This window comes from Henckelia pumila, chromosome 2, assembly GCF_033568475.1.
Source record: "Henckelia pumila isolate YLH828 chromosome 2, ASM3356847v2, whole genome shotgun sequence".
NCBI lineage: Eukaryota > Viridiplantae > Streptophyta > Magnoliopsida > Lamiales > Gesneriaceae > Henckelia > Henckelia pumila.
The window spans coordinates 82,515,844-82,539,354 of record NC_133121.1 but is presented as its reverse complement, the minus strand read 5'-3'; the positions used below and the strand labels follow the sequence as shown (position 1 = coordinate 82,539,354).

Below are 23,511 nucleotides of genomic sequence, written 5' to 3'. Positions count from 1 at the left end.
CACAACTAATGAAACATAACATCAGCAAATAATAGGACTAGAGGAAGAGCAGAAACAAAAGTTTTATTTACATTTCGCACTTCAACATATGATGCAAGTAAAGAGAGAATAGAATAAATTATATTCAAAACCAACCCTTTTCCCTTTTCTAGGCGGCTTCAAAAGAAATGGTGACTCCTTTCTCATAGGCCAACCCAACTCAAAGCATGCATTTGACCTACATAAGCAATATGAATGAAATAACAAGGATTTTTAAAAAATCCAAGAAGCATCCTGAAATATATATATATATAGAGAGAGAGAGAGAGTGTGTGTGTTACATGCGTACACATACATACCAAAAATATTCATTGAAGTCATCATAATTCCGCCATTTTGAATGCGCAGCTTTCCCACCATCGTTCATTTCAGTTTCCTGTAAATGGAAAAAATAATTATGAGAGGCGCCCAGGGAAAAAAAGAGAGAAATTGTAGGAAGGATTTTCTAGGATAAAATTTTCTTGAATAAAGTCAGGAAACATCCGTGAGTACTGAGTAGTTAGCCAATCAAATCGATATCAATATTCAAAAATAACTAACCACCAAAATCTTACAAAGGTTTGAGAAATCAGCATCATTCAAGAACTGACCAGAAATACTTATTGTGATTTCAAAAAACACGCCCACCGGCTTTTATGTTCTGGTAAACCACATGGGATAAAATATTTACATGTAGGCAAACCACGTGGGATAGTTACATGTTAGGCAAACCACGTGGGATAAAATAATTAAAGCATATACCAAAAAAAACCATATACCAAAAAAAACCAAATATACTCACTTTAAGCATTGTCTCATATATGGGGAAGATACATCGCTCTAGAAAGGAAATTGAGCCACTTTCACTTGTACAACTTTTAGCATTAGTTGCATCCGCGTGATCCAAGATCGTATCCAATTCCCTTGCCATCTAGATAAACCAAGTAACAAATATGAAGATTGAATTAACATTTAAAAAATTTACGACCATATATTTTTACGATATTGTTTAGCCAACATAAACCAAAAAATGCATTAATAAGTCAATATACTATTAAATAGAACAAAATTTGTTCATAAACTATATTAACATAACACAAAAGGTGGACTCCATGCTAATTTAAATTACAAGAAAGATATGAAAAAATAATCGAATTTGACAAACATAACCAATGAAGAAGGAGATACTTCACAACAGTACATAAGAATACAAGGTAACTGTTCCACATAAAATTTGATACCCATGGACATCAAGACATACATGGTGGAATATATAGCAGATGCATTCAGGAAGAAAGCGGACGTTTGCAGCTTCACCCCATATGCAGAAGTAGAGTGCAATTAGGAAAAGCCTTCTGTCCCTATTGATAGCTTCCAAACTGTGGCAAGAAAATTGAGCAGAAATTAGATTGTCTCAGATATTTGTAAGTTATAAGAGATCAGGATGTTGTAATAACAACCTATTCCATGCGGGTCGAACTCGTAGGTATTTACACCATTTGATATAATTATCCAGAGCTTTAAGGAAGACCTCTCTTACAGCATTCTCGTCTAGTTTCTGAAGGCAAATCACACACACACAGAGATATCAATATTTGTCATCTACGACATAATATATCAATGACCAAATTATGAATGAGTTTGTACAGAACAGTACAACAACCAGTAAAAACTAATGGTGCCACTCACTGGATCAGTGTCAACGGGTATGCCTAGTCGTGACTGTGCATTTGCTAAAGCAAGAACAACATGCTCACGCTGGTTCCTCGCATTGTCTTTCTGGTATAAGCAAAATCAAGAACTTAAATTAGTAAAAGGGAGAATAAAGAATGAATATCATCATGAAACAAGAAGTCATAGGCAATTATATTAGTCAATAATCATCCACATATCTATTTAGCTGCCTGTGTGGAGTGCATTCACAGGAAAACATTGTACATAACTAAGAGCACATAAATTTTTACATTTTGATTTAGTCAGTATAGGGTCCAAAAAGTAACTCGAATAAAAAAAACAATGGGAAAGTTACTACAAATCCATTTCACCAACTTTCTTATGCAGAAGAAAAATGCAGATTAAAAAACCGATTCCACTAAATTTTCATACCGAATAAATACATTTGATCAAAATCTAGAATTTCCTTCCTCAATCACTTTATAGATATGCTTGAAAATTAAATTTATCCAAAAACACCTTAATTTTATTTTAAAAAATATTTTTTTAATTATCACCATAATAAAAATAATGTAAGAATATATTTAAATATTTATCAAATTTAATTACAGCATAAAACTTTTAATTTAAAATTTAATGACATTAAAGTTTAACTGAATTAAATCGAACTTACATGAAATTACTGTATTTCCTTAATGATATTTTTTACTCAGACATAAAAAATTAATTTGAACATTTTAGATAATTTTAAAAAAAAAAAACAAATACCCAAACAGGCATATTTTAAATTTCTAACAAATAAATTTTCTACAGATACATACTTTATACGTATTTAAATATAGTCGTCCCATAAACTTTATCTACTAAAACAAAAATAAAAAATTGTATTATATTATAGACAGTACTCAATTTTAAGTAATATATTAAATGTTAGTGAAGAGATAATATTAGATTTTTGAATGAATGGGCTTCTTGGCATAAAAAGTGAGTAAATAGGTTTTTTAATAAAACTTTTTATTTCATGTTTTTTTTAACATGAAATTCTGTAGAGTGCAATTGTTGGTAGTTTTCCCAAAATTGATTTGCCAAACTTTAACTTGTATCATTCAAAAATTGCAAGGTTTCAATTTCATATACGCTCTACTCCCCGAGAGACAAAGGGACTGAAAAGAGAGACAAAACCTGAAAACCGAACACATATTCCAACAGGTCAAACATGTCCAAATCTCGCTGTCCAGAAATTTTAAAATCAGCTGGAAGTCGAGGAAACTGGTCAGAATATCTGATTGCTGACATGGCAGCCCTGACCTGCACAAATTGTCAGCAAAACCAAAACTGAACAAATCGAGAATACATCTTAAATGTTAGAGAATTCCATGAAAGCAAAATTTAAAACACAAAAAAGTAAGATTGCTAGTAATCAAGAAGTATTTATTTCGCAGAGACACAAGGTCTTAGCTTCTGATATCAGTTACAAAACAAAAGGAGCGCAAAATCATTCTACAAATTTCAAATAGCACTTTTGACTTTGCATCTAGAAATGCGATAAAATCGGGTAAGTGGCAGGTGTATCTATTTATATAATCGGAGTAGTAACTTACCTCCGGAAAGTATCCAATAGCATTGGTTAGAGATTGTGCTTCCAGAGGAACAATATTGTATGGGATGAGTTCTGCTGACATACTTGCATCTGAGTTTTTTATCCTTCTCAACTGGAACAATAACCATGAGAAAGCAAGTTTAGATAGAATAAAATGTCTATGAATGAGTGCTTTTCAAAAAGAAAATAAATCAATGGCGCAAACTAATTAAAGAAGCAAAGCAGTCAGGAATATGTACCAAGATGAAGTTTAAGAAACTGGGGAAGAAGGCTAGGGAATACCTCATCCGTGATCAGCCTTCCCACTCCACCTGCAGGCACATCTTTGCTAAGTGACTCCATCACCTCAACCAAAGCCCTCAGAGTAGCAAACACTCTTTTCATTTCCGAGAATCTAGGTTCCAAGCTACAACAGGTAGGGAAACCAGAAAAGCTGTAAGGACACTTTGCAAAGGCTCCATATTCTGATAAATATCAAGTATCAGAAAGGAGGTAAATGGATGGTGTCTACCCTTGCAAAACTATGATTAAAAAATTGTATGTTGAAATAGAATTGCTATAATCAATATGGCTAAACACAGAAAAAAAACAGAAAATTCTAAACATTGCCAGGAATCTTCAAAAATTTTGGTGGCTGCATTGCAAATGTCCGGTGAAGTAACTGAGCGAAAATCAAGATAAGAAAAGCATGAAAGAAGCCAAATCTCACCTTTAATCAAGTGGGCAAGAATATTTATAAATATATAGTTTCACCAAATCAAAAGGCCAGCATATTGGCATTGCAAGAGGAAATTCAAGAGAAGAAACATAAAGAAAAACAAAGAATTCAGAGAGCGCACGTGATGGTATCTAGAAAATTTCACCTTTTCAAGGGGACAAATGCTACAAACACAAACCAAGTTATTTCATTGGACTATACGAATACATTACTAGTTATGAATAAACCATAAACGCAACGCCATGTGTCTATTATTAGTCTGGAAAATACTTTTTGAAAATGTTTTTTAAAAATTTTTTCGATAATATAGTATGTGTTTGCTTTTGCTTCTAAAGAAGACATCTTTTACTGTAAAATATTATCTCATCCAGAGATATACTGAATTAATGATATCACACCATAGATAAATATTTTTCAATGTGGGCATTTGAAATTTGAAAATATTTGGGAAGTGGTGATAGTTAAAAGTGAAAATAATAAATATATGGGAGATATGAGAATAGGCGAAAATGAGTTCCTACTAAAAATGGAAAGGAGGCTGCGATTATACAATATTTGACTTTATTTTCTAGAGCGGAAAAGAGAAATTGGAAATAGAATCCACATTCGTCCAAGGTAACTTCTGGAATTTTATTAATCGCATGTGAACAGCAAAGGCATGGCCAAGGAAAAAACAAGCAATAATGAAATAAACAAATTAGCAAATAAACGCACTCTCCGATGTTAGCACTAAAATTTCCAGATTCGCGCCATCTTTTTTCCTCATTCTGGATGTCATCCACTCTGTGACGTCTCTTATACTGCTGATAAAAATCCCACAACCGTTCAACATCACCATTACGATCTATTCGAGCACCATCCTTTTTGGCAAGCTTTTGCTGCAGCCAATGGTGAAGAACAAGTTAAAACTTTACTTCTCAAAGAAGGGTACCTAGTACAACATGAAACTCAAGTCCTAATGATCGCATGCAACTATCAAAATAAATTATAGTACTGTTTCAGATCAAATAAGATGTGTATAGCATAAAATAAATACAATATACTTCTATTGCATGATTTCTTATACTCAAAAATTGCGCCCAAGGTTATCAAAGACACAAAAGTTAGACGAGTATGCTATTGTACCTTAATAACAGACATTAAACCGGTCTTGAACTGAAGAACACCCCTACCTTCACTGCCAGGGTCCAAATTCTGAGCCATATTGTATGCCTGCTCACATACTTCACCACAAAAAGTCAAGGCACGATTAAATAAACATTAGATTGTTGAAGCAGATACCTGACTTAAAATATAAAGAAATAAATAAAACACACACACAGAATGGAAAGAAAGATATAGCAACAAAGAAATCATTTTCTTTTTTTATAAGAAACGAGATCATATTATATTAATTATATTATATATATATATATATATATATGTATGTATATAGAAATTTTCAGCCGTCCAACCAATGATGCCCAACTCGTCCTCGACCACTAAAACCGGGTACCGTGTTTTAGTTATGCGAAAAATAAAAAAACAACTAAAACCCGGTACCAGGTTTTAGTGGTCGGGGACGAGGTGGGGTAATATTGTTGGGCAGCTGAAAAGTTCTCTGTATATATATACATATTTTTAAAAAAGATCATGTGATAATTACAAAAAGCGTATAAGATATCCGCATACGAAACCCTCAGTGCCCACTAAATATATCAACAAAATATAACACTTCAGTCTCTAACTAAATCTAGAATCGAGAACATAGCAAACTCTTTATGATTCCTAATCCACGTAGAGGCCTTCACTGCATTCATAAAAGGATATCTGAAACTATTTTAGAATGGTCCATCAAGCAAAGGCAGTCAGGACATCAAGCATGAGAGATTGACAGCAAATGAAGAACTCAAAGGCAAAGAGCATTTCACAATTTTAATAACTGAATGTCTGAATCAATAATATTTTGCAGCAAAAATTCTGCAGGACTACCTAGAAACAGTTAAACAAAAAGGTGATTTTTCTATGATTTATGTTTGAATCAAGGAGTTTCGAACCGCTGAAACCTAGCCCATCAAACCGCTGAACCCTAGCACTTCGATCCGCTGAACCCTAGCCCATCAAACCGCTGAACATTAGCCCACTAAACCATGGTACCCTTCAAACCGCTGAACCCTAGTCCTTGATCCCAAGCCTTGAACCCCCTTTTCGAGTCGCTGAATCTTAGTCCTTTGAGTGGCCGAACTCAAACCTTTAACCGTAGCCCGCTGAACCCAAACCCTGAACCCTAGCTTCGCCGTACCCTACCTAGCTGAACCCTAGTCCAAAAAAGCCCAAGCTTCGAACCTAGCCTTCGAACCGCTGATCCGAGGCCACTGACTCCAGCCTTAAACGCACCTCTCGTTCCCAAGTCACTTGTGAATTATTCAGTATTGGTCCAGGTCAAGGTGCGTCCAGGTTGAGAATCTCATGCAAAAGTCATGCAGGGAGGCAGCCAGTTAGTCTAGGAGGGTGTATTATGATTGTACTCTTTCTCGGTTGGTGGAAGAAGTTAAGATCAAACAGAAATTGTTTCTAATTAGGATGGGTAGGAGGGGGGACTCAATCTGCTTGACGAAAGAACTAGTTACGCAAGTTACCAGCTAGAAGTAGATTTTGACAGTGCCCACTGGTTATGGTCGAAAATCTAGGAACACGTTAACTATCCCTAATCGTGCTCGGATTTTAATCGCTTCAGGAGCAAGAATGCAGTAATTTCGAGGCAAAAGTTTGTCAATGGTCGAGGCAGTTTTCTGGAAGTGACTAAACTCTTACAGTTGGGTAACAGGCAGCGCATTATCGTACCAAGTGGAAATGCTTAGCAAATCATTTATCCGAGTTTTTACGCAGGAGGAGTGGAGTAGGGGCATATCCAGTAGCAGATCGGAAGTGGTTTGAGCAGCCAATTTAGAATGTTAATCTCCACGAGTAATCCAGGCTCAGGGAACTCAGAAGCTAAGGATAACATTCGTAATTGTCAGGTAAAAGATTGGAAGGCAGCAATTATTATCACAAACGAGAGGGTTAATATCTCTTGGGAATTGGTTCGTGTTGTTCATGGTAAGGCAATTAAGAGGCGGATTGATATTTTTCCATTCCAAGCTAATGAAGCAGTATGGTGGCCGAACAACGAAGAGGATGCTTCTTTTTATTTAAGATGTTTCGTTGAAAAGAGGGTTACTCTATCCTTTGGGAGATAGAGGCAAGAGATCAACAGGGATGAGGTAGTGTATGAGTGTTGTAATGGTTGGGTGAGGATTTTTGGACTCCCGTGGAATTTGTGGTCAACAGATTTGTTCAAGAGCACTAAGGAGGAATGTGGAGGACTGTTGGATATAAGCCAAGACACTATTTTGCTCAAGGACTTGTCAGCAACCAAAATCAAAGTGGTAGGACCTGAAGGTGGATTTATCAATAGCTTCATGCAGATTCAATCGAAATGTGGCCCCTCGGTTATCCGTATTGTTGTTGATTCTGTTAAGATTGCAGCATACAATATCTATGAACGATGATCATACGCTCAAGTGGTGGTTAATGGAGCACGGGTGAGGGTTGGTTGGGAGGAGTGATTGGTTCATTTGAAGATACTCGTTGAATTATTCAAGCTATAGCGCTGATAAGGCAGAAACTGAAATCATCAAACTTAAAATAATCTTTTTTACATTCTCAAATTGTGTTTCTCTTGTAATTCTTTTATTTTGCTTCTCAAATATCCAACATCCCCAATGTGAGAATTGAGAATCCAATATAAACCACAACATCATATTCCTTCACATTTGCTCATGCAAATGAATCTCTATTCTATCATTGATTGAAAATTTGCAGCAAGCATATCGGATATCAATTATCATGAAAGATTTTATTCACATATGTATATCCTAAAATAAAATATAAAACATACATGTTCACATTGTCTCAATAACCATGACAAGAATATTGTTTCAATAATTTTTATAAGAATTTCTTACTTCCACTGTCTCTTATCAAGGTCACCTCTAGTTGAAATAATAATAAATGAAACTGGAGTGACTAAATTTCATGTATAACTCATATGGGCAAACAAAAATGGTTCAAGAATTGCTTGGAGCCCCGCTTGAGTATAATTCAAGTTCCCACGGACATAATTTCTGGCACAAGATTCACAAAATATTATCGTTTATTTAATGGCCCACTCAAGTTAATATAATGGAACGAAATAGTAGATTTTAGTGACGTAATGTTTACGGATTTAGTCATTCCACCTATGTGGAAACATTTCACAATATTGAGAAGATCAAATAAAGAGAATAATCTTAATTTTCAGCTTTCAAACATAAACCATAATCTTCTCGATTTTTTTCTCCTCCATCTGGCTGCTACGATCTCCCCTGTCTGCCATCATCATTTGGAACGCACTCCAATTAATCCACCTATAGTCTATGCACTCAAACTTAGCAATTGTAACACTGCTACTCTCTCATCAAATTTAGTGGAACCACATTTTTTTCTTTAATCTGCTATCAAGAATGCAGGCCATGGCTGCCAACCCACGTCATGCTCCAATTAGCGACTATTTATGTAGACACCATCTACATCCATACCAATCAACAATGCACTAGATTTATTCAGTTCCTTCCTGAACTTTCGCTAAACTGCATATACGTACGTTATGTTCAATTGATAATTTATTGTGATGATATTTTTCACGATGAAAATTTTGACACGAGGTTTTGATTTACTTGGTTAGGACAGATTTCGATAAAGTTGAGCTCAAGCTAAGGCTCAAGACCAAAGTATGATTGGGGCAACTCGATGTTGGAACCTAATTCGAACACTTGAATGTTACAAAGCAACAGGTCCAACTAAAAATTTGGAAACAGTGGCTGTTTTTCGCATAGACCGATAGACAGTTCGAGCGCCTACTAATCTCAAAAACAAGTGTCATTACTTGGAATAGCACCAGGTCTAAATGCGAATAAAAACAACATATCAGCTGGTCAAACAAATTTATCACGTATGCTAGCACCTGAGTCGAAACAATAAGTATATTAAGCAACTAGCAGTTAATAGCTCCTAACTACATTTTAACTTACGAATTCTTGCAACATTAGGATCCTGAGATTGAATCTCATCAGCCGCTTGCAGAATTGCATCAATATTAGTTGTCCGCTGAAGCGAATCAGGAACAGAGCCTGCAATTCCACTGGAGGTCCGCCCGTGGCCACGCCCGGTAGTCCGCAGCTGCTCCCTCCGCAGCGCAGCAGTCACCAATCTGTTCCAGTTATCAGAAACCCTAGCCATAATCTACGATATGCGAAGAAAACAATTCGAAAAGCACGTCAGATCTAATCGAATTCGGAACAATTAGGGGTTTGGGGGGTTCCCCATTTCCAGGTTTTGAACGAAATTTTCAACGCGTAGTGTATGTTTCGTTTTGCAACTCGCCAGGACGAGCTCAAAGGGTGGTTTTCAATTTCTGTATGGTTCCAGGAAGGTTTTATTTCTTCCAGGACATGGTACAATTTTAAAAGCGTCTTGTACGCGTTCTATTGGAGATGGGAGTTTGGACATTTACTTAATGCTTAATTAATTAATTGATTCAACGTGATTTTAAAAAAAAAATTAATTGCTCCATATAGTGTGTGTATGAGAAGACTTTCTTTTTTTTATGATACATTAGTATTTCACCCGTGCGATGCATGGAGTGTTATTCATATACAATAAATAAAAAAATTAGATAATATAATTTTTTTTTTGTTGTGCAGTAATAAGTAAACCATAAATTTCATAGTGAAGATATTAATGTGCCAAAAAATATTACAAATTATGAAAAACTTCTTTAAATACAACATTTGTCGTTGAGTTTTTTTGGCTACCGTCTACATTGCATATTAAAATTTTGATGCCCTTCAGATTTGTAACCCTGGATACAGCGACGTACAACTGGCCATGACTGAAAACAGGCTTCTTCAGAAAAAGTCCAACATGTGATAATGATTGTCCCTGACTTTTGTTAATTGTCATTGCATACGAAACAATTAGGGGAAATTGTCTTCGTTGAAACTTGAAAGGAAGTCTTGGATTAGAAGGGGTCAATGACATTCTTGGAATAAGAACTTTATGACCTGCATTATTTCCTGTAAGAATTTTTCCTTCCAAAACATGGTTTCCAAGCCTCGTGATAACCAATCTAGTACCATTGCATAATCCAAGAGAATGATCTATGTTTCGCAGCAACATAACAGGAGTTCCAACCTTCAAATTTAGTTCGTGATTTGGAACTCCAGAGCATCTAATTCCATTTAAGAATTCGGGAGTATGAACGTCATTCAATAAATCAACATTTCTGTCCGAATGACATGCCGAATCAGAACTTAAATACACCCTTCCCTCCGAATTGTTCATTGATATCATGTATTCATTTATGGACTGAACAACATCCAGAGTTGGTGCTAATATAGCTCTCTGCTGGAAGTATGTTGTATCACAAACTGTACTACCAAACAACGGATATGTATTCTTGACGATTGTTGCAATAGGATCATCGATGTCTTTAAGCAACATTTCATTTGGAATATCAATCTCCGCATAGCCGTCATTTGTTTCTTCAATTTTTTCGTCTCCTATATTCGAAATCCAATCAGAAAATCTCTTAATTTCATCACCATCTTCATCAGAAGCCAAATTCCGAAGTCGCATATTCTTAGTCAATCTCAATACTGTGCAATGTCTCCACAAATATGACGAATTAATAGTGGCATGAACAATATCCTGTCTGCTACCCTTCGGAATAACTGGCAAAATCTGTCGAAAATCACCACCAAATACAATTGGTTTGCCTCCAAAAGGGAGTTGAAAGCTTAAAGGATTTGAAAACCTCAGTATGTCACGCATGCTTCTGTCCAGTGATTCGAAATAAAACTTGTGCATCATTGGAGCCTCATCCCATATAATAAGTTTGGATTTCACAATGAGTTCCGCCAAAGGACTCCCTTGTTTGATATTGCACGTGGATTCTTCGTTAGGATTAAACGGAATTGCAAAGCGAGAATTGCCAATTAATGTATTTATTTATATATTTTTACTTTTTAGCTATAAATTTGTATTTATGGATAAGATATAACAAATATCACTATTAATTCAAACTGAAAAATCTAATATAAAAGTTATATTATTAATATAATTAAAAAATTAAAATCTTAATTTAAAAACAAATACAATAAATTAAAACATAAGTACGTGCATTAATAAAATAATTATCTAATAAAATATATGTTGCTTGATAATTGTGTTAAAATGTGAGCTCAATTTATCATATAACCGTGTTAGTGTAAAAATGGTCTAAAACAATATATATATATATATATATATATATATATATATATATATATTTAGAACTTAAGTCTAATTTTTTAAATATTAATTTTAACTAATATCAAATTTGATTATAAGTATTTGTAGAAGATTATTTTGAAAAAATACATTATTTATGTTTAATTTTGGACCAAAATGTATAACTATTTTATAGTCTCAACAAATGTTGGGTATCAGCCTGCAATCAAAATTACACTTGGATTGGAAGGCCGAATTATAGTCGATGCTATTACAACTTAAATGAAGCCCAAATAAATGAAGCCCAAATAGAAACTAACTCATACCTACAATCATATATATATATATATATATATATATATATATATATATATATATATATATATATAAAACCCTAAAACCTACACGCCTCCAACGTCTCCATTCTCATTGATTTCTTCCAACACTTGCACTCAAAAATCTACACACACATTTTTTCCCCTTATTTCAAGTGCGAAAACCATCGTCTTCTCATACATACATGCAGCCTATTGATATTACAGTGGTTTTTTCGGGAAAGGATATGTGGATTCGGTCATTGGAGAATCAGATCTATGGAGATCCGGTCGTCCGAGAACTGGATCTAAGGAGATTTCATCGTCTTCGATTTATTTTATTTTTCCCGTTTTATTTGATGTTTCTACCTTTCATCATCTTTATAAGCATCTTATACATATCTATTTTAATTTTTCCCGTCATAATGTACTGCAGACTCAGATCTATTCACATCTAAGAAATTGATCTATTGAGATATCATCATATTTGATATATTTAATTAATTAATTTTTCTCGCATTCTTTTATGTTTGTATATTTTATCAACTTTATAAGAATTTAATACAGATAATTTTAAATTTTTCCCGTATTAGGGAGACACAGATCTATCTAGATCCCGTCGTCCGAGAACTGGATCTAATTAATGAGATATCATCGTCTTCGATTTATTTAATTTTTCTCGCATTCTTTGATGTTTGTGTCTTTTATCATCTTTATATGCACCTAATACAGATCCGTTTCATTTTCTTCCATATTAGGTTAGTGGAGAATCAGATCTATCAATATCCGGTTATCCGAGAACTGGATCTATTCAGATATCGTCGTATTTGAGAAAAAGTAAGCATATTATTCTTAGTACCTGATTTTGTTTAAACTGATAAGCTAATGATTAAATGTTTTCCATGTAGTTTCTGGATTTTTGAAGGAGCACAAATATAGTCATTAGTGAGTTAAATTAAATAACAAACAAACAGGTACACAACTTACTTTCAAATTTTCAAATCAAAGTAAATGCTTGTCTAGAAAACTCACTTTCTATTTGAGGATTACTCTTCGGACGTTTCCCATTTAGAATTGTAGATTTTGTCAGTCGCTTCATTCTTTTGATTCACTACTGCAATGAATGGTTTACTGCTCCTCTGATTGTTGAATAACTGGTGTTTACCTGTATCTGAAAATGTTACTATCCAGAAAGAATATTATGGATATTTTTAATGGAATAGGATATGTAGTGTCTAGTTGTTTAAATTGAACCCACACATATATAACATATTTGAACAATAAATGCGATCACATTCCCATACTGTCTGGGAAGCCTCGTTTTGAAAATTTTAAAGAACTTTAATAATCTCCTTGAGCTGTGTCAAATAATTGTAGAATACTAATAGACCTTTTCCATTAAATGTGATTTGAAATTCGTTTTTATGATATCTAGGCTTTAAATAAAATGAGTTTAATTTCCTACCAGTTTTTTTAATAACCTCCTTGAACTTTGTCAAATATTTATTGAATTATTTTTTATCATATATATGCATTAAAATAAATGGGTTTTAATTCTATGTTTACGTTTAAATAAAAAATAATATACATTTTTATTAATCATATTTTTACCTTGTGTAATGTTTTATGTGTAACTTAGTAATTTTATAACATCTATAACTTGGTGATATATATCTAAATCAATTAATTGTTCGATAATCAAAACAATTGGATATCCTATTGTGTTTTCATATTAAGTAATCTTTTTGTCACGAAATTATTACTATGTAAACAAAATTATATATGTATTGATATCATTGGTCTTGTGAATTTATTTTTTCACTACATGCTCGTGCACATCAAGTTTAATTTAGAATTCTTTTTGATGCTATATATGCGTTCAAATAAAAATTGGGTTTAAATTCAATGTTTACGTTGAAATGAAAAATAATATACATTTTTATAATTTTATTATTCATATTTTGTCATGTGTTATGATTTATGTGTAACGGTAATTTTATGACGTCTAATTGGATCATATATATCAAAATCTATTAATTGTTCGATAATCATAACAATTGGATATATGTTCTCTAATAAAATTTCTATTGTGTTTTCATATTAAGTAATCTTTTTGTCACGAAATTATTACTATGTAAAACAGTCATTTATGTATTGATATTATTGGTCTTGAGACATATATTGCTAATATAATATAGTGTTTTTAGAAAATTATATTTTAAATGTATCATGTCTTAAGTTTATATGATTATAAAAATTATATAATTATCATATACTTTGTTATGATGGTCGATTTAAACATGTGAATATGTTTTTTCACTACATGATCTTGCCCATCAAATGATTTATGTCATGAAGCTATGCTAGCAAGCAAATCTATTCAAAATAGGAATGGAGGACAAATTTAAAACTAAATCAGAATCTGAACCAAAACTAAAATTCCATAATTTGCCCTACCATAAAAGAGGAAAATTGAGGGCATTCAGCGATAAATTAAAACTTAAATATCGAATTCAACAAACTAAATTAAAGTCTTTCAACTGAAATATCATATTCAAATTGAAAAGAACATTTTAATCCTTCTCCTGCTTGATCACAGTCTTCATTTTTTTTCCTGGAGCCGTAGATGAAAACTCATCTAACAGGGACCTCTTCAAATTAGAGTCATTAATGACATCTTCTGCCACAGTCTTGGGGGTTGTTTTAAAAGGAGTGGTCACTTCATCTTCGGACGAACAAATCTACAAAAGTATTATAATTTAATTTATAAGTATTAAATAAATAATTAAAAAATAAAATAAAATGCTCAAAATATTTTGTTCAAATACCTCTTTCAATTCTCCATGTTCAGTATTCTTCAACTTGGACAAAATATCCGATTCCTATGTTAGCCAAAGTAAAAAGCAATGAATAAATTATTTGATAATCTATTTGTATTCCATTCAATTTATTTACAAAACTCAATAATTTTAGTATACCTGACTTTCTAAAATTTCTCCACATAACTTGTCAATAATATTGGTATCGCATGTAAGTTTCATGACAGTATATGAGCCATTGAATTCAATTGTTTGACTCGGTTTCACCTGAATTTTGAATAGAACCTTTCGATCCACTAAGTCATCTATTTCCTTTGGCATTTCTCCTCCTCTGAATTCCTGCCACATTTGTTAAACTTTTATCTATTTAATTAGATTTTATATTTTATATTTTTTATTTCTTTTAAAAAAATTCATAAAATGGTAAAAACATTTGAAAACAAATTAGATTAGATTAATTAATAAACCTCATTTAGTCCCTGAAATCTCAATTCCATTGCTGTTTTTCCAATAAGTTCTATACATTCCCTGTCCCACATTAAGAAAAGAGCATTTCCTGTGTCATCCACAACACGGACTTGGATCTTAAACCTGTAATTTAAAAAGTAATGAAATTGTAGATTTAATGAACAATAAGTCATAGAATAATAATTCATATAATGATAAGTTAACCTACCTCAACTTCCCGTTTACATCAAAATGATCACATCTTTCACAATAAAAACTATCACCAACAGGGGTCATCTTCTTTGGACATTTGACACATGACAAATAATACCAATCGCCATTATTTTCCACAACTGCAACTTTTGCCAAAATCCAGAAACTCCCCACCTGGATATTATAGAAAAAATAATAACCATAATGAGATGGAACTAAGCAATTAAATATAATTTGAAATGACATTCAGCAAGGTATATTAATTCACCTCGTGATTCTCAGAAATTTGCTCTATTGTTCGAAAATTATCTTTTGAAATAGAAATTTCTTCTAAGATATTGTTGGCAGATGGTAGAGTCATAGTACTCACAGTGTTAGGTGTCTTGAATTCTAAACTCAATCTGAACTTGACAAAAATGTAGTTATTATAATATTTGTTTGTTTCGGAATGTAATAATTATAAGTTTTTTTGAAGGAAACAATTAACATTGAATATAGGAATATTCACCTGTTCCTGAAGTTGGCAACAACATCTGAATCTTCATTGATTATCATTTTCGTGACGTGGTAAGTGTTTGGTACTCGTATTTCACCTTTATAAGTATTTGCACGGCACATTTGAAGAATGATGATGATCGGTTCTTCTAGATCTTTCCCAAAATGACTCATTATATCGTCAACAAAGTCTCCCCATAGTGTACATGACAATTGATTATTCCTTAAAAAAATTTATGATTAAAATTTATTTTAGGGCTGAGCAAAACGTTGGAAAAAAAATCAGTATTCAATTTTACTTACTCAACGTCTCCCAGTACAATATTTATTAGTTTTGTTTGTTTGCCACTGATCTCTTTATATTGGGGGATATCTCGGGCAACAACTTTGCCCATAACATCTGAAGAGGAAAATTTAAATTTATAATTTATAAGCTATGCATGTAATAAATTAGTCTGGAATTATTATGAAAAAAAATATATGGATAGACAGAAGGCAATTACCGAAAAGATATGTCTTGTCGACCATGTCTTCACTTTTCAATTCAGCAAAGGGCTTAAATTCATAGATAAATGATGGAAATGTCTCATCAAATATTTCACAAACTTGAGTTTTTTTGACAAAGTTGATTTTGAACTTGTTAGTTGTTGTCTTCATTTTCATGGAGTTTTCTGCCACTATCACATCTTTAATCGCATAAAGATTTCCTTCTTTGAATTTTAGCGCAACACTCTTCAGAATTTGTTTTTTGATGGTGGCATGAATCCGTGAACCCTTAGTACAAAGGAAAAATTATTTTAGATAGTGATATAATCAATAAAGCAAGTGTTTTTGTAATAAAAGTATCTAAAACATACCTCTCGGTCATGGAATATACATTCCATGCTGAAAATGTCATCTTTATCTTTACCAAAGGTAGGCAACTCGTAGCAACGAACCAACCGCACTTTAAGTACCCAAAACATCTTCTTTGGGGTAAGTTGGCTGATCAAACTGAAAAGGGGAGCCATGGTTCTCTTTTTAATTTTTGAATTTGAATTATGTTGTGTATTTTCAGAATACTCTTTCGAAACAGATGCTGGAGTAAAAGAAAGAGACATCTATATATATTGGTAAAGAAACCAGAAAATAAATGAAGCATGTCTTGGAATATGTACGCCCATCTGGAATATGTGTTGTGTGCACAAATCGAAGACATTTACAACTGTTTATGGAAACCAAAAAATATACATCAAGTATGTATTGGAATATATGTGTTATCTGCACAAATCGAAATCATGTACTTTTTGAATTGAAATTTTGTAAAAGAATGTGAGAATGGTCTGTTTTGGAATGTGTGAATTTTCAAATTCAAATTAAATGTTGGAGAAAAAAGGCAAAGACATTTATATATACAGATGTGTGTACAGAAACCGAAAAAAGTACATTAAATATGTATTGTAATACGTACAGAAAATCGGAACAATTATTTAATTATGTATATCTAAGTATAGTGGTGTAATAATGGTATTTCTATTTATGGATGTTATTTAGGCGGGAAAACTTGTAGTTACTTTTTTTAGTAGACTATTCTGTTTTTATATATATATAGATGAGAAAACTTTTTGGTTGCGCAATTACCAACGTTTTGATCCATTTTTTATTTACCAATTACTCCTCAAAATAATTGAGATGGGTCTATACTACAAGATGTGTGTTCGAAAATTTCATTGTAAAGACCAAAAATTACTACTGGATCTCACGATTTTTTGTTTTACAATGTAATAATATTCGCATGATCATCTTATGCATGAACAAAAAAAAGGAGTGATTCCCAGCTATGACATAGGCTCACCGAAATTTATAGGTTGTCAATATATATATAGAAATTTTCAGATGTCCAACCAATGATGCCCAACTCGTTTCCGATCACTAAAATCCGATACCGTGTTTTAGTTATGCGAAAAATAAAAAAAACAAATAAAACCCGATACCGTGTTTTAGTTATGCGAAAAATAAAAAAAATAACTAAAACCCGATATCGAGTTTTAGTGGTCGGAGACGAGGTGGAAAAATATTGTTGGGCAGCTGAAAAGTCATATATATATATATATTGTTTGCACACAAAAATGGCTCGAGCGGGGTGTTGCGGGCGTGTCAGGCACTCACGTGCCAAAAAGATAAAATGAAAACGAAAATGAAATCTAACTTCTAAAATCAAAGCGAAATGAGCCTCGGTTTCGTCGTCGGTCTCAACTACGTCGGTTATATGCCAAAAAACGCAAAGACTATTGAAAGAGAATTATTAATAGCAATCAAACATTTCATTATTGCTACTGAAAATTCAAAAAATGACAATTAATTGTCATAAAACATAAAAGATATGTTGCTGGATAGCTTGAGGAACTAACGAAAAAGTGTTAAACAAGTGCACTGTAAATTCTGAAAAAATATGGAGATGAATATACGGAATTTTTGCAGAAAAGTATGCTGAAAAATCAGAGCTTTTAGAGCTGTGTTTTTGCTGTGAATTTGCGAGAGAACCTTGAATGTTGCTCACGATGGCGTTTTTGTTCCCGATTTCTTTTGATATTTTTCCACTTTCCTTTACTTATTACTGGGCCACGTTTCCTTCCATGTCTCCACTTATTTTGACTTGGTCTTTGCATTTTGAAATAAGCTCTAATTTCTAATTTTGCCGCTATCTTTCTTGCTGGATCTTGAACTTTTTTTCTTTGATGGGCCGATGGCATTACTCCAAGTACCGGGCTACAAAAATTTTCCTTATCTTGGGTTAATAAAATAATTTTATTTATGGGTTAACAATTGCCTCCTGCAAGTTAATGGCCCAATGGGCCATTGAACCTGGACTAGGAACTGTTGTTGGGCTTTTTGGATTTGAGGAACTTTGTTTAGCTAACCGGATAAATTTCTTGATTTTTCAAAAGTTGGCAGAAGGAATTTCATTTCTTGATTCTTGCACTTAGCCGCTCACGTCAACCTAGATTTGCTATCATTGCTTCTTCGATTTCCGAGGAACTCTCTCTCTTGACTCTTAATCTTCACTTATCGATTTCACCTAACCAGCTTCCCTGTGTAACCATTCTCACTTCTTCTATTTGTCATCTTGCTCAGGGTTCCTCTCAATTCTTCACTGTTCTTTCTGACTGATAAGATCATCTCTTTTCGTCTTTTCTTCATTTGTCTTGCCCAAATCACCATACTACAGGAATGAATAATGACTTGCCTATTAACTCTTCCTATTTTCTTTGCAGTATTTCCTGGTTTTCTTCTATGGCTTCCATCTCTTCTGGTTCGGCTGCAATTCCTGAGGAGTTGGAAGTAATCAGGTACACTTGATTTCCTTGGTATATATTTTTATTTTGTCGCCGCTAGGGTTTTGGCACACGCATTACCCGAGTTGGGTTTCTGTTTTCCAGGCCATTAAAACTTTCTGCCAATAAGCCCGAGTTTACTAAGGTTTTGGCCACCGTGGTTCATGCTCCTAATGTAGAAGATCCCTTGCCTGAGCCAGTTTTTTCCAATGTGTTCCCTCTTGCTTCCTTGTCTGCCACTTCTCTGCTTCTAACTAGTTCTTTACAACCCCTTACAAAAGCTGCCAAGTTCAAATCTTGGCCCTATTTTCCCCCGGAATGGGTCACTTGGGTTGATAGGTTAGAACCACATTTTGGTGCTCTTTGGAAATCCCAAGGCTTACATTATTTCATCCAACTCACCAAAACCCCTTTTTCATTACAAGTCGATTTGTTAAAAAGTGTTCTTCGTTTTTGGGCACCCCTTTGTAATGCTTTCATGTGACGTCCCGTATTTTAAAATATTTAATAAAAGAGTTGCGGAAAAAGAGTGAGGAAATTTTTCAAAACTTTTTAAATTATGCTGGGAGTGCATCGCCCTAGTAAATCAACAAATTCATTATATGAAACACGGATGCAACCCTACATTTAAGTTCATCTAAGATACGGCACGTCAAAACCTGCTACTAACATTTAAAGAGGATAGGAAAAAGTGAGTTCAATTAATTAACTATGTATATAAAATACATTTGAAAGACAAAACATTTGAGATCCTCAAAACTCATCTTTAAAAGACTGACAATGAAAATAATTAAACCATTACATTTAAACATCGTACATAAAATATTGTAACAACATAACATAAATAAACATAGATAAATATTTTCTCTTTAAATACATCAGAGCTTTTGAACTATTGTGTCATGCAATGTCTTCGCCTCTTGGACTCTTCAGCCGTGCTACCCAAGCTTTTTAATTCAAAACTGTTAAACCAACTGCATCATTCAATTATAGTGAGTCTAAAGAACTCAGCAAGATTATAATAAGCATATTGATATCATTATAGCTTCAAAATACTTTAAACTTAAAATGACTTGAACATACATAACATGATACCTTGAACTTGAGGAACTTTAACGTAAACATCATGGAATTTTAAACTTAAAATCTTGAACATGAACTTCAAAACTCTTAAAAGATGCAAGGAACTCATACATGGACATCAACTTACTTAACTTTAAGTCTTAAAAATAGACTTCATTCATTTTCTCAAAACTTTACCATTTCATTCTTAAATAAACATTTGCACTTAACATCTCATGAAAATCATGCAACTTAGAAAAACATTAGACCATGAACATAAACCATGAACATAACATAAAACTTATAATTTTAGGGTGATGAATTATGTGAAATTGTGGCAACCTTCATAATGGGCACATTCGTAGTTCCTGTTGATCAACAAGCATTTCTTTTTTTTTTTCGGAGGCCCCTCCGGAGCTTATCCCAGAGTACCTAACCCGACATTGAGCCATATGGCATTACGCCTCATAACATTCGTTCATTCATTTTCGGAGGCCCCTCCGGAGCTCATCCCGGAGTACCTAACCCGTACATTGAGCCATATTTGAAAAGGTCCCTCCGGAGCCCAAACCGAAGTACCAGTCCTGTATTGCCACCACAAAGACACATAAAACATCAAAATCTTTTCATGCATCAACATATCATATCTTCATGCTTCATCATAACATTATTCATTCATGCTTCATCATCTTTCATTTCATCATATCATTTCATTCATTATGAAACATCATTGTTTTATCGTAACTTCCGTCATCACTTTCATTTCATGAACATACAACTTTACTCAATAACTTCATGCATGCCATAGATGATTAAAAAACATACTTTCATATTGAACATAGGTTTCATGAATGAAAATTAAACATGTACATGTATCACATAACATAATCGGTCCACGTAAGTCGTTCTTTTCGTTCTTTATGTCAAACTTGAAAATTTTTGCATAGGAACTCTTAAACATACTTAAAACACCTTAATACATCATAAACATGCATTTAGAACTTAAAAACATGCATGGAAATATTTTTAGGACAGAACCATCCTCGCTCGAGCGGCACTAACTCTCGCTCGAGCGAGACCTATTCTGGAGAAGCATGTTTCAGGCGTTGAAACTATATTTTTCGTTCTGAATTTGTACAAGTGGTAAACATAATAGTTGTAGCTCTTGATCTTGGCTTTCTAATGCCGAAAACGTCACCTAAAATGGATTTTTAAGTAAAAAGTTATGCTAATTCTCCCGAGATATGTCACTTCCGGAAATTCAAAACATTTGCACACTTCGGGGCGTTTTTGACCAATCCTCAAAAATGATTTTGACAAAACTCAAAACATAAAAGATGTACATAAATGAGGTATCTTTCAAATAAAATTGGCCTCATATCATTTGGATTAGAAAACTAGTCTTAATCATCAAAATGGTAACAAGTGCCGCTAATCCGGAACAATCCAACACATGTAACATTTCAAAACTTTAACTCAAACTAACTCAATACTTCAAAATATGGTATTTTCTAATACTCTAGCTATATGCTTTAAATAAAATATCCCTTGAAACTTCAAGAACACATAAAAACTTAAAAGAAACATGTATCACTTGAATCAAATTCAATAACATGACAAGAACGACGTACACTTCACGATTTCATCAATTCATAACTTGATACTCGTAATTTCATGCTTCTTCAAAATCATAAACCATTAAAACATGCACATCAACATATATTTTCATATTAAAATAATTATAATCTTGAATGGGTTTCAAAACCTTAAATACTTGTTGAAAAACTTGCCTTAACCGAAGATGAAGTTGATCCGGAGTCTTGGCAATGAGTTAACCTTAGAACAACCGGAATTCGGAATCTTGGACTTACCTCGGATGAAAGAATAGATGAACAAAATGAAGAACCAAAGGAGTGGAAAGGAAGGGGAAAAGTGACGTGCCAGGAGGAATGAAGCAATGAGGGAAAGGAGACAACACATTAAAGGAGTGGGGAATTGAAATTAAAGATGGGGTAGAGGAGTAGATAAGTGTGAAAGAGGGGAGTTAATATGACGTGTGTGTTGACTACATAAAACGTAGTTTGTCCAGCACATCCCAACTCAGACTAATAAAATTTTCTTCTCCCGATGAATAAAATAAAATGATACCAATATTATACTCAAAATACTCGTAGAATTATTTTCTAATACTTCGTGAGTAGGTTAGCCTCGTCCCGTGAGTCCAAAATCAAACTCGACCTGAAACCATCAACTCAATCGAAATCGTTAAAATAATATAGACACAATTCATGAAATCATATGCATAATAATAATTCAATACAATTTAAGAATATGAAATCATTTAATCAATATTACTCTTTTAAATCATAAATAATAAAATGAAATAACTTAAAAATCATTTAACACAACACATGAAATCATTTAATTAAGAATAAGTATTAAATCTTGATTAAATAAAATAAAATAACTTAAAACTCATTTAAAATTCTTTTAATAAATCATGAATAGATTTATGAATTTTCTGGATATTACATTTCATGTTTGCTAGTGTCTAATGAACATTACTCTTCATGATGTTCTTCGTTTGTTGAGGTTTCCTGACATTGATCTAGAAGTGATGAGCGTTATATCAATGAAGAATCTCCCCAACCTCTCTTATGAACATTTGAATTATACCTCACATGCCTCCGTAATAGGAACTTGGTACACCACCTCTGAAACCCCAACTGCTGAAGAACACATTTTGTTTATGTGGGTACTTGTTTGCAAGTTCCTGTTTTTCCCAGCTTTTGGCCGTCCATCCACTAAGTACCTGTCTCTTGCGCGTCTGCTAAGTACAGGGAATATTATTAACCTAGGGGTTATGTTTTTGGGATTGGTTTACCATGATTTGAATAAAAGTGTGATTGATACTCCCCTCCATAAACTCCAAGGCGTGTGTTGGTTCCTTAAACTATGGATCTTTCTTATTTCTCCGATATTAGGAACCTCCCTTTTAGTAGCATCAATCTATCTGACAGTAAAGCGTTAGCCCATTGCATCACCACAGTTTCCAAGGATTTTCTGATGACCTTTTTCCATACACTTGGGGAAGGGAATTGTTATTATTTACCCGTATATCTTAATACGGCAGATTACCCATGGATTTCTCGCTTTATGTCTCATCAACACAAATATTTCCACCAGATTGTGGATGAGATAAGGACTGCTTACCTTCACTTCAAATTTTTGGTTAGCAATGGTGCTTTTTTCAGTGATAATGCAACACTTCATTTTGAAATATATAATCCCTTGATTGTGGCCCGTCAATTTGGTTTTTCCCCCACGGTACTTGAGGAACGTTTCTTATTTCCTCAATTGTTGGCTGAGGACATTTGGGACGAACTAGTCGACCGTCGTTTCTCCTTGGCCACTACAAAGCTCAATGTTGTATGGGGATCTCTCTTTCTGACTCCAATCCAAGAAGTTTCTCGTGATAATCTGGTTCTTTTTATGCCTTGGTGGGTGT

At 33.5% G+C, this 23,511-nt stretch overlaps 2 protein-coding genes and 1 long non-coding RNA gene across 3 annotated transcripts in view; 1 reads left to right on the top strand and 2 right to left on the bottom strand.

Annotated features, from left to right (window-relative positions):
• The window catches only part of LOC140877106 (callose synthase 10), a 60,455-nt gene extending 50,940 nt beyond the window's left edge, over positions 1-9,515 (bottom strand). Inside the window, exons 1-12 of the mRNA XM_073280631.1 lie at positions 9,101-9,515; positions 5,136-5,233; positions 4,725-4,888; positions 3,575-3,698; positions 3,294-3,404; positions 2,875-3,000; positions 1,708-1,797; positions 1,479-1,576; positions 1,280-1,397; positions 821-949; positions 339-415; positions 136-217 (exon numbers count right to left, since the gene is read on the bottom strand). Coding sequence (XP_073136732.1) covers positions 136-217; positions 339-415; positions 821-949; positions 1,280-1,397; positions 1,479-1,576; positions 1,708-1,797; positions 2,875-3,000; positions 3,294-3,404; positions 3,575-3,698; positions 4,725-4,888; positions 5,136-5,233; positions 9,101-9,308 — 1,425 coding nt within the window. The 5' untranslated portion in view covers positions 9,309-9,515. The remainder of the gene's footprint in view (positions 1-135; positions 218-338; positions 416-820; positions 950-1,279; positions 1,398-1,478; positions 1,577-1,707; positions 1,798-2,874; positions 3,001-3,293; positions 3,405-3,574; positions 3,699-4,724; positions 4,889-5,135; positions 5,234-9,100) is intronic.
• A 309-nt stretch (positions 9,516-9,824) lies between these two features.
• On the bottom strand, positions 9,825-10,955 carry LOC140879427 (uncharacterized). Its single transcript, XM_073283126.1, has one exon. It carries the CDS (start codon positions 10,938-10,940, stop codon positions 9,825-9,827), a length of 1,116 nt encoding a protein of 371 aa, XP_073139227.1. The 5' UTR covers positions 10,941-10,955.
• Positions 10,956-11,766: 811 nt separating this feature from the next.
• LOC140885349 (uncharacterized) lies at positions 11,767-16,952 on the top strand. The gene is made up of 4 exons (XR_012150886.1): positions 11,767-12,490; positions 12,562-12,627; positions 15,608-15,699; positions 16,685-16,952. It is a non-coding gene; the product is annotated as an uncharacterized lncRNA (long non-coding RNA).
• The last annotated feature ends 6,559 nt before the right edge of the window (positions 16,953-23,511 follow it).

Excerpts from the sequence above, each read along its gene's own strand:
- LOC140879427 (XM_073283126.1), bottom strand. The coding sequence starts at position 10,940 with ATGATGCACAAGTTTTATTTCGAATCACTGGACAGAAGCATGCGTGAC.